This window comes from Anopheles gambiae, chromosome 2 (assembly GCF_943734735.2).
Source record: "Anopheles gambiae chromosome 2, idAnoGambNW_F1_1, whole genome shotgun sequence".
Taxonomy (NCBI): Eukaryota; Metazoa; Arthropoda; class Insecta; order Diptera; family Culicidae; genus Anopheles; species Anopheles gambiae.
This window is the reverse complement of record NC_064601.1, coordinates 32,299,389-32,318,101: the sequence shown is the minus strand read 5'-3', so window position 1 is coordinate 32,318,101 and position 18,713 is coordinate 32,299,389. Positions and strand designations below refer to the sequence as shown.

The 18,713-nt window shown below is 47.1% G+C and overlaps 1 protein-coding gene across 1 annotated transcript in view; it reads right to left on the bottom strand.

The window, feature by feature from the left end:
• Window positions 1–18,487, bottom strand: part of LOC1273778 (uncharacterized) — a 36,783-nt gene extending 18,296 nt beyond the window's left edge. Inside the window, exons 1-2 of the mRNA XM_061649121.1 lie at window positions 17,416–18,487; window positions 8,766–9,130 (exon numbers count right to left, since the gene is read on the bottom strand). Of these exons, the coding sequence (XP_061505105.1) occupies window positions 8,766–8,898 (133 nt within the window). The 5' untranslated portion in view covers window positions 8,899–9,130; window positions 17,416–18,487. The remainder of the gene's footprint in view (window positions 1–8,765; window positions 9,131–17,415) is intronic.
• Window positions 18,488–18,713: the final 226 nt, after the last annotated feature.

Below are 18,713 nucleotides of genomic sequence, written 5' to 3'. Positions count from 1 at the left end.
AAACGCAAGCAACGGGTGTACCACATCTTTGCGGGATCGCGGTGACAACACTCGGGCATCGCCCAAACCCCCTCCCAGCGGTTTCGGTGGATCGATGCTCTGGCCGGCTGTGCAAAAAGAACATCTAATGGGGAATGGTCTTGTACCGCTGCTGGGAGATGCCACGAACGAATCGACGAGAGTTTTGCCTTTGGCCAGACGGAAATGAGCTTCAATTACCAGCGTCTTCATTCCTCCGGGTTGCTCTCCGGCGGTGCTGGACCTCGACCCACGACTCCTTACCTTCCCGGGAGTGTGGAGAGTGGACCGATAGGAAGGATTTGAATATGCTTTTTTGCCCACCGAAATCACGCTATCGCTCATGCACACGAACGAAGGTTCCATGTGCGTGTGAGTCTTGCCGTGCACGGAGATGGTTATGTTGGTTGGTGATGGAGTGGCCGCCATACTGTTGCCGTTGATGTGCCGTTGCATTGGGCATGGTAGCGAATTAAATAATTTATGGCAGTGCTAAATTTGTCCACGCATCGCGCTGTTTGCCTTCTGGCAGCATTGCCATACCTTCCTTCTACGTCACAAGCAGTGCGTATCGTGCTGGAGTTTCGTGCGACAAGATTATCCAACTCAAACGGGAATAGCATTCCTGCAGTAAAGACCCCGCGAATTCCATTTCATTTCTACCTTTGGATTGATTGCTGACGCGGAAGCTTATCTGTTCCCGTACTTCAAAGTGAATACAAACAGCGGAAATACAGTATTACTTATTCCTACCTCCACCATAGCTCTGGCTGGGAATGGTTTAAACATATTCCATTGCGTTCCGGCACTGCTAACTGTTCCGGTGTTGGTGGTATGTGCAGGAAGTAGTATTTCCTTTTCAATCATGACCACACGCAAATAAACACACTCACCTACACATTTTAAACTATCCTTACAACAGTTTGTGTCTGTACTAAGCAACTGGTGCAGTTGCCGAAGGCAATCTATTGGCAGGGGAAACCGGCGAACGAGTCTCCAGCATATTTCATGCTATTGGTAGTTCAATTAGCAGTTCTATTAACCTTTGCTCCTTTGGCACGCGGTGCGATCATTACGATTACTTCTTATTTACAGACACATCACATAGTCGGGTCAAATGTTAAGTGAAAAGTGTCGATGAGGAATGAATTGTGTACAGAAATTACATCGTAATTGCTTTAATGTTTGACCTTCCACAGGCTGGTACATGAACGTGAGTTGTAACTCTTATTTAGATGCCATGGTAGTTTTTTATGTAAGAGACCTGACATTAGAATATCGTTCATGTGTTTTCAACTTTACTCAAACATTATGTATGCAAAATTATTAAAACAATCAGTACCTTTTATTGCCACTATCGCACTATTTAACTATTTCCCCTTCCGCAATTACGTACTATGGTTACCAATCAGCTCGGTAGCCCTTTCGATCACTTTGCGTAACCAACGTCGAGCGCATACTCTAACAGGCAGCCCTTTTAAGCGAGTATATCACCATCTTGGGATCGCCAGTAACCTTGGTCCACAATAATAGTCTCAAGGTGTACGAGCCGCGTCCCAATTCCATCTCGGGGCTGCTCGCGACTCGGTGGGGCTGCTCAGGTGAAATCATCCACCGGAAGCTTCCTATTCTTCGAAACCGTAAGGGAGTCGGTATTTGTAACCGTTTGTTCAAAATTGGTCGTGCTGCGTCAATTCTCCACCCAGAAATTTGTCCGCAGAAGCTTTACAAAGCAACGTGAGCTCGTTGCACACCTTCTCCATTCTTTGCTGTTACTGCTAACAGCAAATACGATCACCATGATCATCATCGTCAGCAGCAGCGGCAGCGTTATTATCATCTGCAACGTACGGTGCGGAGGTGCGCTATTTTCGACACCTTCCCATAAAACCAAGGTAAATAAACATTCCAAACGTGTGGTATCGCAAACCCATGCGCCTCCCTCACCACCAGCAAACCCGAAAAGTGCCAATGTAAACAGGGACAGAAGCCAAACAGCTTCGAACGGCAATTGGTAGGTGATCCGTTCGTTGAACGTTATTGGGGAGAGTAATCTATTGGCACTAACTCTTGCCTTACCTACCAATGTAGAAGCGTCTTGACTGAAGCGTGCAGCAGTGCAAAGGGAGATGGGGCAGAGAATTCCGGTCGATGGCGTTGATAGAACATTCGGTCGGTTGCTAAGGCGTGAGCTAGTGTGATCGCTTACTGCAGGTGTGCACATTACACGCTTAATGGCTGTTCCCAACATGGCAATGGGAAGCGATTGACATGCGACAGTCGTACGGTGTGCGATCGAAGAGTTTGGTTTTGCAGCGATCCACATTTGGATTTCAACCCCAGCAAGAAGACGAAAGGCCTAGTTAGTATGCTTAGCAGACGGTCGGCGACACGGTAGTGTCACTAGCCAGGCTGAATTTGTTACATTTACGCGTCCGCATCATCGCGATACTTCGAGCAAATACTTCCACCGCTCGGTTCCATTAGGCAAAGCTTGAAGCTAGTTTGAAGATAACTTTTTGCCATCATTTCGCTTAAGTGCATCACGTCATGATTAGGTCACTTTTCTCCGCTCTGCACGACATTTCAACGGCTCTCCCTTCAGCGAGATCGTATTTATCCCATGGTACTGAGCTTTACATCAGTGCATGCCTCTGTGAGGCTGGGTGTGTAGAGTACACCCCATCTCGTACCACGCTGAACGCGACGACAGCTCGAGTGACAGCTAGCCGGACACTAGACATCGTGGCTGCGACAGCCACAGTTCGCGGTCACCGGCCTGGAGTAACATTTTGGGACCAGTTGTCCCAACTTCTATTCGCCCGTCGCCCCATCGTTTCTACCGTGCGTGCGAATGTCAAGTGAGCTGGGTCTAACGGAGGCGGGAGGATAACGAGATGGAGGAATAGGCAAGATTTATATGCCGCATAAATGACTGCCCCGGAGGCAGGCTAATTATCTGACGACAAACATATCATTCGGTTAATTATTTTAAGTGATTCAAAAGATTTCGTGTACGTCCCTGTTCTTTTTTTTTGGGTTTCGTTTGCGCGCACCGCCTAATCAAATCGTGTTGCTTTGGCGGCATAAGATGCGTGATGAGGATTATACACGATGCGGGATGTATGTATGAAGTAAAATACCACATGAACACTTGGTACAAAGCACGCCGTATGTTTTACTTTTTTGGGTAAGCTTTAACGGGAAAAATGTTGAAGAATGTACACAAAAGATAAAATCAGTCGTTTCATTAGGCTTTTTGTTTTTTTTCTGTTTTTTTTTGTTTTTTTTTTTTTGGAAAGTTTTGTATTTGCTGAGGCTCGCGACGGTAACCGTTAATTTAAAAAGGTTCGCGAGCGGATCGCACGTCGCAATCGACATATTTGAGCGTCTGGTAGTATTCCCGCCACGTACTGCCCAGTGCTCACTGTGTTTCAAGCTATGACGCGTATGTTTTGCGCGATCGAGATTCATTTATAACCGCTTGCCTTTGGAATGGAATGCGCTGGAAGATTATCTTGATGCGGAGAACAATGCGACGCTGTTTTCTCGGTGTTCGATGTGTGGAAGGAACGCGCAACCCCACAGAACGATGGCGCGCTTTTCAGTAACCTTGATGAAACTAAATCAGTTTAAACACAGTTTTGAAGCATTTTGAGGCACAGTAACTACGGGTGTGTAAGGTAAGAGAAAGAACTTGGTCTAGTCTCCATTTCCAATTACCGAATGATTCATTTAATGTAGACAATCTATTCTCGAGAAATGTTTACATTCATCCAACCTATTTTCAACACATCTCCCAGTACCAAGACGTCAAAACTGAGTGGAAAAGAAGATAAAAAGGAAACTCCACTGATTCCACCCGTCTACGTACTTTGCTAAACGGCCAACATTCGCACAGCGAATGTCTGGTTTTGACGAATCAATCAAGAGAATGCTGCTTGGAGAATCTGTTTCTTCTCCTGTCAATCGTCACCCATCTAATCGTGAGCATCTTTCCAAAACGTCTCGCCTCGGTAGACGCTGGAGGGTTGGCGCCATCTTGGTTGGGAGTCGATTTCCCGCCAACCCCCTGTACTCGGATGCTTCGGGAGGCGGCAGCGACCATGTGCGGTTGTGCCCGTCTTCCAGGAAAGTCAGCCAACCAAGATCGCATCAACACAACAGCGCCGATTCTCTGCACATACGCTAGGGCTCGCCAGCCGGCAGTTGGGTAACTCCGGTAACGTACTGCAGAGATTTGACAGTATCATCATCTCGTATCACCCGCTTAGCGACCGTGTGTGACTCAGCAGCAAGATGGAGGAATGGATCCGTAAAATTATGTACGAACAAATACTTTAAACACACAAAAACACACATAATGTATTACATTGCTGCTGTCTGGCAAGTTCAGCAGGATTGTTTCTTTCCCTCATCTTACTGATCTTCTACTGTAGCTGTGTGTGGCTGAATCGTGTGTGCCGAAATTTGTTGAACCACCAATCCCGCAGTACCACCTCGAGGGAGCGAGAAGCTGTGCTGCTTTGCAACTTCTGCAGGAAGGAAGCTACGCCAAAATTTCATCTTCAAGTCCCGGGTTCCCCGCACACAACAACACTGCCAGCCAGGAACACGGTGAGTACAGGGCAAAGATCACATCTAATAAAGTGATGCGATCGTATAAACAAATCATAAAGCGAACGATGTAAACATCGAGTTAACAAACGCAATAAAAAAAGCAGCCCGGCACCACTAGAGATAGGGCGCTCCCAGTGCAAAAAGATGCTGCCGGAGTTGTATGCCGACTCGAGGACCGTGGGTGAAAGAAGTGGAAACCCCAAGGCAAGGCGGCAGTTAAATGAACCATTCCGATGCGTCAGTTTAATGGGGGGAAAATTACAATACTGCATGTGGAAAGCAACTACCACGCTGGGTCCGTCGTGCGGGATACAGGCGAGTAGTGAAAGGTTCAATTAATCCTCGATACGTTGCAACGATGGCTGCCAGTAGCGAGAAGGGCTCATCGTACGTGGGGCACAGCATCCCACAGGAAGTTGGCAGAACTCACTGAACCTTCCTTTTGATTCAATTCACTCGGTGGCTATTATTGATAGGAAGTAGCAGCACTAATAAGCTAACAAGTTATCCAATGCCTTGCAAAGTTACGCTGATGGCATGTTGATGGTGGATGCCCGCCCCTAATGGTCGTAGTTCGCGGAAGCGCGGGTGGTCTATTTTGAAGTGCACACAGACAGCCCTCTTGGCAGATCGAACCAGCTTGCAGTACCCGTAGGGTCAAAGAACTACGGCTGAGCGTAGCCTAGTACTATCTCACCAGCCTACTCGATCGACGAGTCATGCAAATCGCTTTATGCGACACATCCCAGATGACGAAGTCTGCATCTCCCAGAGACGGAGTGAGTGATTTTGATGGGAATTGGCCCGATCAGATCTTCTTGGACGCACCCAGCTTCGTTTATGGTTCGTTGTTTGTTGCTTTTTTTTCGTTGTGGTTGTTGTTGTTGTTGTTGTTGTACTTCTTAACTCGCGATCTCATTTAATTTTTGTCATTTTATTATTTCCTGTCTTCCTGTGGCTACGCCGGGAGCTGTGCGCGTGACAAACTCGGGTCGGGAAAGCAGTAATTTATGATCTCTATTATATGCGCCAGACGCAGCTCTCATGTCACCCACCGCCACTATGCTCTGCTTATGCTGGCGTCTTGAAGACATCAGGTCGCAAGACGCCTGATCACAAACTCCCGGGAGTGATCGTGAAGCGACCGAAGGACGTAGAGTAAAGTCAGGTCGAAATAAAAATGTGGAAAGAGCGAAAGGGAAGCAAGGGAAACACAAGGAGGGCAAGCTCTCGCAAGAGGGCACCTCTTACAGCATTTAAATCGGCAACAAAATATCATTTTTCACGTTTCTGAAAAATGATGGCAAAAAAGGGCACCACATACACACGTCCCTTAATGGGCCCACATTGTTGGGATGTTGCGACCTATGGGTTGCCGTTTTCGGTTGTTCGGTGTGTGCTTCACCAAACGCAGAGTAAAGCAGCGAAGCAAGAAAAAGCTAACTTTCTAGCCTATCGCGTCAACGCTGCCACAGCGCCCAGGGATCACAACAGGCTAGTCGATCGCACGCTGGGACGCATGACCTTCAAGGGTTTGTGCACAACACATTGCGAAAAGTGACCCGTCACGAAACGGGGCTGGTGTTTGGATGGTTTGGTGGTACGTGGTGATTCAGATTCGTCACCGATTTCGCGGGTCCCCAGTTTATTGGAACCGCTGCCACTGCTGCCCGATGATAAGGGTTCGTCGTTCCCGCCTGTTTGCAATTAAATTTCGGCAAACAATCTGCCGGCTAGCTTTGTTGCACGGATTTCTTTTTTTTCTGTATGTGATTTTTTGTGTGTTTTGCTTCCCCATTCCTTTCCTCATTCGACAACACTGCCTAACTTGACAGTTGAATGGCATGAATTAAGACTGAAGTACAACTGCACACGATTGTTTCCACCCCCCCCCCGGTGGTGAAATGTTGGGGAGAAGGCTACGAAGGAGGGTCACCATTTTTTTGTCACCCTTGATGATCCCGTGGACGGATGAATGCGGGTCAAACGCTACACTTGCCGGTTCAATTCAAAAATGACCAAATCTCAGAAAAATTCAACAAACTCTCGCAGCGCTTTAAATCTACACCGAAGTGCGGTCGTGTTCGCTGGAAAACGCTTACAAATAGTCATTCTAAAGAAGAAGAACAAAAAAAAGGTTCGATGCTCTGGTAGCGCGGGAATCGACTTGCTGTTTTATGCCTTTTTTCTGTTTTCTATGTTTTATTGCAAAGGGACAACATTTCCGACACTCACATTGTGCCAAAATAAAACGAATTTCGTTCAAACGCTGCTGCCTTACGTCAGCCAAGGTATTGAAGTGGCCGATGCGACCGCGTCAGAAAATGATCCCGCATCCACCACAAGCGGTCAAAGTTTGATGTGCATGCACAGTGGCTATGGGTAGGGGCGATCTCGTGCATGCAATCTCTTCTATCCGCAGGGGTCAGTGTTCAGTACCGAAATCAAATTCTTTTAATTAAAAAGATTCCCTTTTTGTATGACAGAAATGCACGCCCTGGCTGCTCTTAATTGCATCTTTTGCGATCGACAATTCAACATCGCGGTCCATTGAGAGGAGTAATTAAAACCAATCATTAGCAAATAAAGTCTCATGGGGTCATTAAGTGAATGACAGGAGTAAATAACTTGAATAAAGCTCTTAATTGAATAAGAGAATCTGATGTGTAACGAAATTTGATTTCCAGCCTCTTTTTGTGATAGATTAAAAAGAACGATTTTTGTTGTTGTTCTGGAATCATACCAACAGACGTACGTAACAATCATTTAGTCGTACTCTGTTCTGATCTTAGTTCAATTTGAGTTTACTGAATGACCTCCGAAATGAAATTTCCCCATACAAAAGGGCCATCAACTCGTCGGTGAAATAGAACATGCCTGATTGTTTTCTAACATCTAATTCTATTCATAGCACCCGTGTTGATCGTTAACGCACGCATCGTTTACATTAACCTCACGATTTTGCCCGGTGATAAAATCCTGCATCCTTTCGAAATGGCAAACAACGCGCAACTTATCTGCAAAAGGGCAGAAAACAGCTCTTTCATTGAAAAGCTGAAACTCGATCGCCACCGAATGGCGATGAACGTGAGGCCCGCCACAAAGCCTTTCTCGGTGCCTGGTGAAATCTGCTCATTGATGTAAACAAAAGCTTGTGTGCGTAACAGACTGAGTGTTTTCCACAATGGGAAGGAAAATCTAAATTGCAACGGTTACGCTGAATTGGGAAAATCGGGTTACCATTGGATCGTGCAGTATGGGTCCGCCTTACCAACATTTTGCTACAGTACAAATAATTTCCATTTTAAAGAATTTTGTAATGTGTTCCGTCAGTCTGGTTTACTCCTACTTCTTGGTGTAGTACATTTGCAATCGCAGAATAGTGCCGACCAAGCAAGTACCATACAAAGTATCGAATTTCCCACCAACTGCCTGCCAACCAGATGAGAGGAAATTTCAATTTCGCCTAAGCAAACATGGCACCGCTTTTGCGTACTGCGCACGGTCTGTCTGGCACGTGGAAAGTCGGAAAGTCGAGCAAAGAACGTTTCTACACCGAAACCCAGCTGATGGAGTGTGACATACGCGCTTTCATCTACTTCCTTCTCATAATAGGTGCGTTGCACCCCCGTTTTGCATGCGTACTTCTGCTCTGCCTGACGGCACTTCCGTCACTTCCTTCGACACACACAGACACACACTCGAAATATTTAAAATAGTGAGAGAGAGAGAGAGAGAGAGAGAGAGAGAGAGAGAGAAAAATCGAGAAAGAAAAGTCAACAACGACGGTGGACATTTTTTTCCTTCCCTTCATCCACTCGAACCACTCAAGCATGCGAAGGAATGTGTCAAATGCTAAACGGGAAAATAATTATGAAAATTTGGTGCTTAGTGGGAGTGAGAAAAGCTACAAAAACAAAGCAAGAAAAAAACAACAATATACACAACGCTAATGAGTCAGTTGGCTAGGGGGAAATGGCGCCGAAAAGCGGTGCCGAAAATTGGAGCCGAAATGTGCGTACGATGGGGTGCACTATTATCGACTGAGGGGTCGTGAACAATCGTGATAGATAGGGAGAGAGCAACATTCTCATTAATCAACATGCACGATAGCAATCATCACTTACCTAAATTGATCCGTATCGTGTCCGGGTCGGACTGTGATAGTTTGTACGTTGCGGTCTGCACGATCCACACACTTAACAGCAGCGCTAGAATGCACCTCCAATCTGTACCGCTCGAGGCCATTTTTGTGGACATTGTTTTCCCCTTTGGAGTGGACACAACACAACACAGCGGCTTCCCAAAATAGGGCCAATTTAGAGCCTACAAACCACCCTTGAGGTCCTTATTCGTTGCGCACTTCACTCGGTCGCGTTCGCGATTTGTTTGTTCACAATTCTACTCTCGTCAGCTGCGTAGCCGTTTCGCGACCGTACGGACACATCCGATCGAGCTCACCTCACATTGCAACATTGTAAAGGTCACCGTTCTGCAAGGAAGGAAAGGGAATAAAGTATTAATGGCAAATCATAATTTCGATGCAGTAAAACGAAGAACTGTGAACCCACAATTAACCAATTCCCATGCGCACGTGTGTCTGTATGGGGGTACGCGTTAGGGTGATCGTTTTTCCCGCGAAAACCACCGTCAGCTCTCGAGACCTCCAGCAGTTTGTGTTGCCGTTTCGTAAGGGATCGCTTTGCTACTGACATGGAGGCATCATAATAATTTTATTATCCTCACATCCGCTGTACTGGTGTGTGTGTGTGTGTGTGTGTGTGTGTGTGTGTGTGTGTGTGTGTGTGTGTGTGTGTGTGTGTGTGTATGCTTTACCCTGCTCAATGCGCATGATTCGCTTGTTTACTATCGCCTGGTAAAGGATTATGCTTTGTGTTGAGCCTACGCGACTGGAGTTTCATCCATATTATCCAGTCAAGGGTACGATTGTGATTTAACAGAAAAAAAACTACAACACACACACTGTTTAACCCAAACAACCACCAAACGGATCGGATCAGTCTTTCAGTTGATCCGCCAGGCAAGTTTTAACGCCACCAACGAGGATCTAGCGCATTCTAGTACAAAGGACAACCTTCACGGAAATATGGGCAGGACTGTAGGATGGTTTAAATGTTTATGAACTGTAACCGGGTACCCGCAAGTCGCGAGCGCCCAAGCGATTGTTGTTTTTGTTTAATGATTTAGCTCTTTGTAGATTTTCCGGCAGTTTTTATTAGACCTGCAGCAGACTTCGAAGCTAAACTATAGCGGGAGGATAAAAAGGATGTTTGCCGCGACGAGTTTGTCTGACGAATTTGTGTACCCAAACTCGGGTCAAACTCTTTCTTCGGTCGGTGTAATGTAAATTATGTAATAAATACATTCTAGCTTAACGACAATTGCACCTTCAATACATTCATTTTTATCATATAATTATCCTACAAAGATCCTGATCGTTACAAACGAAATGGTTGCCTCCAAAATCGACACTCTGGTGGGAATTTCAGTTTTTGCTTCTCCGAAAATTAGTCTTTTTCTCATTCCCATTTGTTATTAACCCCTTTTTGTGACTGCAATTGTTCGGTGAAGTACACATTTCGCTTTGCTTTGCATTTGGTCCTCTGAGTACGCACTTCATTAGCACACATGGCGGGGCGCACTCAAGTGCGGGAGTTGTTACGGGACGAAGGTTCAGGATCACCAACATCACAACGATGTACAGAAAAAAGGCTGGATACTGGCAGCTACAATGTCCCATCCCACCGGGAGGAGAGTCTTATTCTTCAAGACCCGGTCCTAGCTAGAGACCCGTCGGGAAACCCTAGAGCCACTTTTCGTTAGGGCGTTCCAAGCTCGAGAAATTAAAAATGCAAAGTAGGGCACCCCAGTGACGTCCCAGTGTGTTGCTGGTTGTGTAGGGAAAAATGCAACTGCACCGCGCGCAAGTCATTATCCGTTTTTCCCTAATTCTCCGCATCCTCCTCTCTGCCCGCACTCGAAACATTCGGATTCGTGTTTTTTTCTCTCTCTCTCTCTCTCTCTCTCTCTCTCTCTCTCTCTCTCTCTCTCTCTCTCGCTCTCTCTCTCTTTCAGTCTTTCCCGCCTGCGATTGAGCGCGTCGTGTTTTTGGTAAGGGTCTCGAAAAATGGGACATGAAAAACTCGCCCGAAAATGAATGGTGCCCATGTGTTGCTGCTGCTGCTGCTCGACCTCAGCGTGTTTTATTCCTCTGCACACGCTCTCCGCAACCTCGGCGGACGGTAATTGGTGGCGGACGTAAATAATGCCAAACAACCCAACCGGCTATGTGGTGTGGTGTCGACGACGACGAGCAAAGCAGACGGCTCCTGCTGGCACAATGGCTTTGGCCAGGCAAACTGTGTCCTTCGTAACGATTTGGATATTGAAGACGAAGAAAAAAAAGTCATCTTCACAGCACACAACACAGTCACACAACACATACTTCGTGGTGCCAAAAAAGATTCAATTGTCCTGTCGCTTGCACCCAAACGCCCAAACTGTAACTGCGCCGTGGCGGGATGTTACGATGTATCTTACCCCATTGATGAGCGCTAACGGTAGAAACTACGCAAATAACACACCGTAAATTATTCAGCACCATTATCAAACATACACAGGCTCGCTGAGATGCAGATGAATAAAACTTTCGTGGCCGTTTTTGGGACCGCTTTCGTCATCTCCGTACGTTCCTTCGCAGTACAATGCAAGTACAATTTATCCAACGATAAGACCCCTCCACACCCCAAACAAAGCTGAAAATTGTCTTCTGCGTGATGAGGATTGTGGTGAAAATTTAGCACAGCGACGAACTACTTCTGGCGTTATTTCAGGAGAGGTTTTGGACACGTCCGGCCGCAACAGACTCATTACTTTGGCCCTTCCAACCACTTTAGAAACTGCCATTCCAGCACGAACGCGGGCAGACGGGACTTCCAAAATATGGTCAAGACGCGTACGCGACCTATCGGGCAACTGTTATACAAACGCCTCGATTGTGTGCGATCTTCGACGACGAGAGTTGCCGCCAACAATGGGTAGTTGTTTTATCGTACTCAATTTACAAAGTAATTTCTTGGACAACCAGTCTTCCATGATGTGTTTCGTTTTTACACCCCCCACCGTTAAGTTGATCGCTTCTTAAGGTTCTCCGGGCCCCGCGCGTATTTCGAGCAATCAAATTTATGCTGGACACGCATTTGGCCCCGAGCAGAGAGTGAGAGAGAGAGAGAGAGAGACACACACATACAATCACATAAAGGCACTGTGCATTACTTGACATTATTTTAAGGCCACCATTGGCTGTGGATGACGAGTAGATTTGGTAGTTGTTGTTGTTGTTTTTTTTTCTTCTTCGTTTTTTGTCAACCCTCAGTGTGCGGTAAATCACGACCCCGTAACGAATGCCCGGAGAAACGCGGGTTGTAACGGCCGCAGCAACCGAACAAAAAAAACAAGCCAAACCGTCGCCGTATCTCTCACTCAATCAGCATCGTTTCGGGGGGGACATCTTAATTCGAGGTTCAAATTGGGCTACGGCACCTACGGTCACCACTGGTCACCACGAGGAAGCCGCAGCGAGGGACCGTTGCACCGTCCGCTTAGAAAGAGTGAAACAGCGTCAGTCGAAACGAAACCCCTTTTTGAAGGATTAGGCGGCTCGCTGTCTGCTACGGTAGCCTGCGAGTATGATAGCAGGGCCTGGGCAGTATCACTGCCCGAGATGGGCGTGAAACCCTCACTGGGAAGATTTGATTTAATTCAATTGAGTTCGGTCTTGCCGCACCGCGGTGTTAGGCGGGGATAGACGCACATCGGGTCGGGTCAGGGGACACTTCGATACATGCTGCCATGGTCGCATCGCGGTCAGCTTTTGATGCTTCCCCACGGGCGGGTACATCTTCGAAATAATTTGATTAATAGCATAATTATACCCTATACACGATTCGTTTCGCCCGCACGGTGTGCCGGGAGGTCGTGGGATATCTATGTGTCGTCAACAAGCAAGCTGAGCTGATGAATCAGCCGCGCACCGTACTGTTGTTGTACGGACTGCTGCGCGATGATAACTCCATCGTGGAAAGGTGTATTTCTTCATTGTGCATTTTGCGTCGGAGGCGCAATGGACGAGGAATGCAATTTGTCTCACTGTCTCTGCTCTGCTGTCCGCCCGCGCAGGACATTTCGCAAACGCTGCGTAACCTTGTCAGGAGCTGCGCACTTACGCACGGACAAGCGTGTGTGCTGCTGTTTGCGTGAACGGGGCCCCAATGCACATTAGCGAATGCAATCAACAACACAACCAGTGCACGCGCCTTGTGCAGCAGCGTGTGCATCGGCGCGCGGGTGGTGTGTGTGTGTGTGTGTATGCCCGCTTTTTCCATGTCAGTTTGCGCGCCACTTGACAGGTCCATCTGCCCATCGTACATCTCTTTTTTACGCGGCGGCAAAGGAGAGCGTTAGCCCCGCTGGCGGTTATTGCAAACTCAGGGGATTATTGCAGCACGCTAAAAATGATGTTGGTGGTGCGGCTGCTGCGGCTGTTGCTGCTGTCGCATAAATTACACTTCGAACTGCAGCCGCCCAAAGATTGGCAGCAACAGCGGGTGTGTGTGTACCGCACATGGACGCGCGCGAGCGCTAAGTTTGTCCTTTTTTGTGTGCGTGCATGTGCATGGTGTTGCGCTTCTCCTTTTTGTCACCAAAGGAACCTGTGGTGCGCGGCACATACTTCAAACGCGTTTCGCAATGTTTTGATAGGGAAGTCGTCGCACCCAGATCCATACCATCGCTACGGTAGCTGAGCGCACGTGGTAGCGTGAAGAGATCAGTGATCTTGCAACGCCACCAACAGCGGAGAGGAACCGAGCTCTTGATAACGATGTGAATCGAGCACTTAACTCACCCCAGGCCGATGGCCAGACCTGCCGGTGCCGGTACCACCTTTGTTCCAGTCGTCAAACCGGTGCCGATGATCGGCTTCTGGCACCCACAGACGACCGCAGATATCAAGGATTCTAATTGAGTGCCATTAGTGGTGATGATCAGGCTGCCAGACACACCACATCCGGGCACGGTCGCGATCCTTCGCGCAAACCAATGCTCATTTTGGCCACTTGAACGACAGAGAGCATGAATTCTTTTTCCACCCTGTTGGCACTTTCCATGTGGATCTGCTGCTGCTAGCGATGGCTTCCTGCGACTTGTCTGGTGGCTCGAAAGGAAACATTCTTCCCCGAACCTGAAGCTATCTTCAATTAGGCACGCAAACGTGCCCGCCACCAGGGGCTGCTCAAGGGCTCGTGACAGGGATTTTGATTAGAGGCTTCAAGCCTCTCGAGCCCGAACACTGAATCAATTTCCAGAAGCTACATTCAAGCATGGGTACGCGCAGCCCGGCTAGCTATTGAATACGAAATTAAGCAGCCAGCGACGGCCCCCGACGATGCTCCTTTAATGTGCACCGAACGGATCGAGTGTTTGTGTCCTGCGCGGGGCGTTTGTTTTGTTTGCTTTCCCTTGAGCACACCACCGGAGGTATGGTCATGCATTAATGAAACGGAAAGGTTTTGCTGTGCGTATGATTAGATCATGCGTTTCTCTCCTTCCCTCGCTTCGCTTCCACGCTCGCTTAGGAAGACATGATCGATGATGGACGATCGCTCGCGATCGGGGGCTAAAAGTGAAACACAAACGTGCCATTGTTCTGGGGGTGTTGCATAGGTATGCGTGCTGCCCGTCCGCCTTGCTAACGAGACTAGACGGTGGCACCTAGATTGTGCGGTTAGCGAGAACTAGAAATTGGGTTAGATGAGCGTCACATATTAATGGTGGCATGTGCTGATTTGCACACATTCGTTTCAATGGTGTTGGAATGTGGTTCTGATGCTATCGGTGTAAGGTGCGCTTAGCAATGTGTGTGTGTGAGTTTGTGAAAGTATAGCTTAAAGTTTACCAGGATGGTGCGTATGGTTTTCAAGATAAAAATCAATCAAAGGCGACGAAACTGGAATAAAAAAAATGCAGTTTTCTGCGATACATCCCAATCACTTTGAAAGGTTTAAAAACGAATTACTCTATTGCACAAATGTTATTTCAAATTCAAACAATGCACAACAATTCAAATAATATGCTGCACGGTACGTATTTAAGCTCCAGAGCTTCATCCAGTTGGATTGCGATTCTTATAATAATTATCCATTTCTAGTAAATTATGCTACTCTCAACATATAAAAGGCCCCATGCACATCACAATAATCGAAGCTGACTCGCGATTGTCTCTCTTAAATCGTACCCACCCCGGGCCTGGTACGCTTTACAGCTGTAAATGTCCACTTAATGCGCCCCATAACTCTACAGACGCTATAACGTGTCACAGTTGCACCGAAAGAAGCGCCAAAAAAAAAACCTCCCTTACTGCGTCCTCTTGAACCAAACTGTGCTGCTACGTTCCCGTGCTCCCCCTTTCCCACACAGCTCACTGTAATTAATTACCGAAATTAAACTTAATCCCATCGGTACATTTTTCACCCCCGCCACTAACGCGGGAGGGTAAAGCGTGCTGAAATGTGTCCATTTTCCGACGTCAGTGAAATTTGAAAAATAAAACATTCAAAAACGGAATCAAAAAAAGAATACACACAAACACGCTCGTTCTTGTGCGGGAGGGGGGGGGGGGGGGGGGCAAAAGAACTTTATCACTCCAAAAGCTGTAAACAACGTTTCGTTTAGTGTGGTGAGGAAAATGAAAAATTACCACCCGGGAGGGTGGGGGTGGTCCACTACGAGATGCGAATCGAGAACGCGGATACAGGAACGATCGTCCGTCCGATCCGTCCGTCCGAGGTGAAGAAGCGCATTTATTTGGTACCGGCCATGTTTACGAAACAAGCACACTCGTGGCCAGAGGCCACGAGAAAAAAAACATGCTGCACCATGTAGCGGGCATGTTGCTTTGTGTATTAGCACCGGTGTATTAGGCCGGTGATATATGAACTTCCCAACGGTTGACAGTTTTCGGTGCTGGTGTGCGGGAGCGGCCGAAACAAGCGCCCGGTTAGACACGGGAAATGCTGCACTAAAGCCTGTAAGATGCACATAAAGGTGTGTCGTTGGCCTGTGCATGTGTGGTAGTCGTTGGCTGGTAACCCTATGCAATTGGTGCATACGAAAAGTAGAGCACAACTAGGTGACCGCATTACGCGATCCATGTCAGTCAGTGAGGAGACAAGGAGACCGGCTCGTCAGACCTCAGCGTGCAGCTTTTGGGGCGCATTCGTAGGACCGATGCGGTAAATCAAGCGTCACGCTATCGGGACAGTAAACATAAATCAAATCCTTACGATCACCGTGGGGCCCATTACGCCCGGTGGTGGTGAAACGAATTTTAAGCGATCGCAGATCATTTGTTCTTTGCACGCGGAGGGGTTGATAGGGGCAAAGAAAATCGGAAAATAGAAAAATCGATGCCCCTGCTGCCTCGGGCGGGGCGAAAAAACACGGTGGCCATCCACCCAGGGTCGGCTCGGGCTGCTGTGTGTTCGAATTTTGACGCGAGAACCATGTTTTCCTCCCCCCATTCCGTTACATTCTACAGCGAACATACAGTGCCAGGCAGCGGCAGACCGACGAGCTGGCGTTTGCACCTTACCTCTGACCCATCGAACAAAATGCTATAAATATTGATGTTTACTTCCCCCCTTCCCTCCCCACCGCTTGCTCACTTCACTTCCTTTCAGGCAAACGGCTTGGGAAATGTGTGGAGCGGGTGCGACCTCAAACAGTGATGGAACCCCGTTGAGTGAGCTGGGCCCCCCTTCCGAAAACGGCGCGTTCGATATTGGCAAAATGGAAAAAGGCAACATTTCCGCGGGGCGCTAGTGAGACACACACACACACAGACACACGGACATGCACGTTTCAACACACGAAAAGACGGGAAATTCTCGCGGAATTTCCCTCGACAAACGCGAATAGAGATATGCCCACCTCCTTGCGTCGATCGCAGCTAGGTGTGAAGATCGAGGTGAAGATCAACGACTGAGTGTTGATGTGTATTTCTTCACGTTTTTTGTTTAACTTTTCCTCTACTTTACTGCTAAATATTGAGGTTTTCCCCTGTTTTTTCGTTTCGGGTTTTTTCTTTTTCTTTTTTTGCTTTTTGGCGCAAAACAAAAAAAAATCAAGTTCGGTCACATCGGTAAAACACACATTGTAACGTTTGTGGTTTTCTCTCACACCAAAGTTTCGGGTTTTACATTTTCGTAACACTAGCGTCTGTTAGTGCGGCCGCCGATCCTTGTGCCGGGCACGGAAAAAAAAGCGATTGGGACCGTGCAGAAAGCGAACTATTTTTAAATACAGACCACCAAATACAACAGCAGCGATCGATTGATTCGTTCAAATCGTTGAGTGTTCGTTTGTCGAGGGAGAAGATGAAAAAAAAGCGCTGGCAGGTTTCGATGCGCCAGGTAACCAACTCGTGCACGTTCCCACACAGCGCACCAAACGCGAAGGACGCGAAAAGCGGTGTGTGTGTTTGTGTGATTGTTCCAATTCGAGCAGGTTCAGTAGTGACAATCTAATTCCTACTCAATGTAAAATAAGTGACGAATTTAACAAAAAATCCTTCAAAAAAATCTATTCCCATGCTCTAAACCTATCAATTAATCCCGGTCCCTCTGACAAATTGATCGCTTTTCACTGTGATCCATCCCTTTCGATCGAACGGCGGGGTAGAGTGATTGATTTTGTTACCTGATTCGATGTGTGTTGACAGCTTCCTATTGTGATCGATTCCCGTACTTGATTTTCTATTCTCTTTGCGTAATCCAATTTGTCCGCGGTGGTTTTAATTCAGCTTAGATAGAAACCTTCTTCTTCTCTTCCCCTAATTCTTTATTCACACTGTTTCGTCGCACGGCACTCTACACTTTGCGGCTTGGCACTGATATTGAACACTTCGAACGTAAGGACAAATATCGCAGATCGAATGACAATCGATCCGATACTATTCCTTATTGGATTTTTTCTCCTGTTTTTTTTTTTCTTTTTTCGCTTCCGTTTCGTTAGGTTCGTTTTTTGTTGTTGTTTTGGCCTTTGTTGCTGCACACTGCACTGATGCACTGATTTTTTGCCTTCCTTTGATAAGTATTGCACCTTTTTTCGCTTCGATTGACACACCCCAACTTCACTAACTCTTAATCTAATTTGCTAACCGTTCACTTTAGCAATTCACTTTTGAAGTGCAACTCTTAGTTTTGCATCTCACTGTATTCTTTGAACCTTCGCTTCAGCAAACACAACTCTTGACGGCACACATGGTCACAACAGAGAGCCAACACACGTTTTGCTTTGAGTGTTGGATGGTTGTTTTGCATACTTCGTTTTTTTCTCTCTTGTGTTGGCTTTGCTTTTCTCTTCTTATGTTTTTCTTCCTTCTGTTCTGCGTCTACTGTACGGACGGTTATGTCTGCCTTTACGCACATAACACACACACACGCTCATGGAGTTTCACATTTCACATATGGAAAGTGCACCTTTTTTTTGTAGTTGGTTCCAAAAACGGAAAAACTCAGCTCAACGAATGGAAGATACACCACCACAAGATGCACACGCTGCACTGGCACAAAACTATACCACCGTCGGTTCCACACGCACACACCACAAATACGCACGCGCGATATTGCTGCGTGCGGTGGAAAATCTTCCGAGAGCAACGGGAGAATTCAAACAGCGTCAACGCTAGGACGATCTTCCACAACTGTGCGCAACGCACGTCTGCACGATCGTGTAGTCAGAGACGGACTGAGAAAATATGTTTCGATGCTGCGGCTGCTTTCCGACGTGCGGGCACGAAACGCATACTCACGGCGTGCTCTTTTGCGCCAGGCAAGTGTTGGGTTGTCGTGTAAGTGTCGTTGGAGTCTGAGATGCACAGTTTTGACAGAAATGCTGAACATTTGTTTCACGATTTATGTTTGTGTATAGTTTTCCATAACTTTTTTTAGAAATATTCTATAATGTCCGTCTTTTTATTTCTTATTGCCAACAAT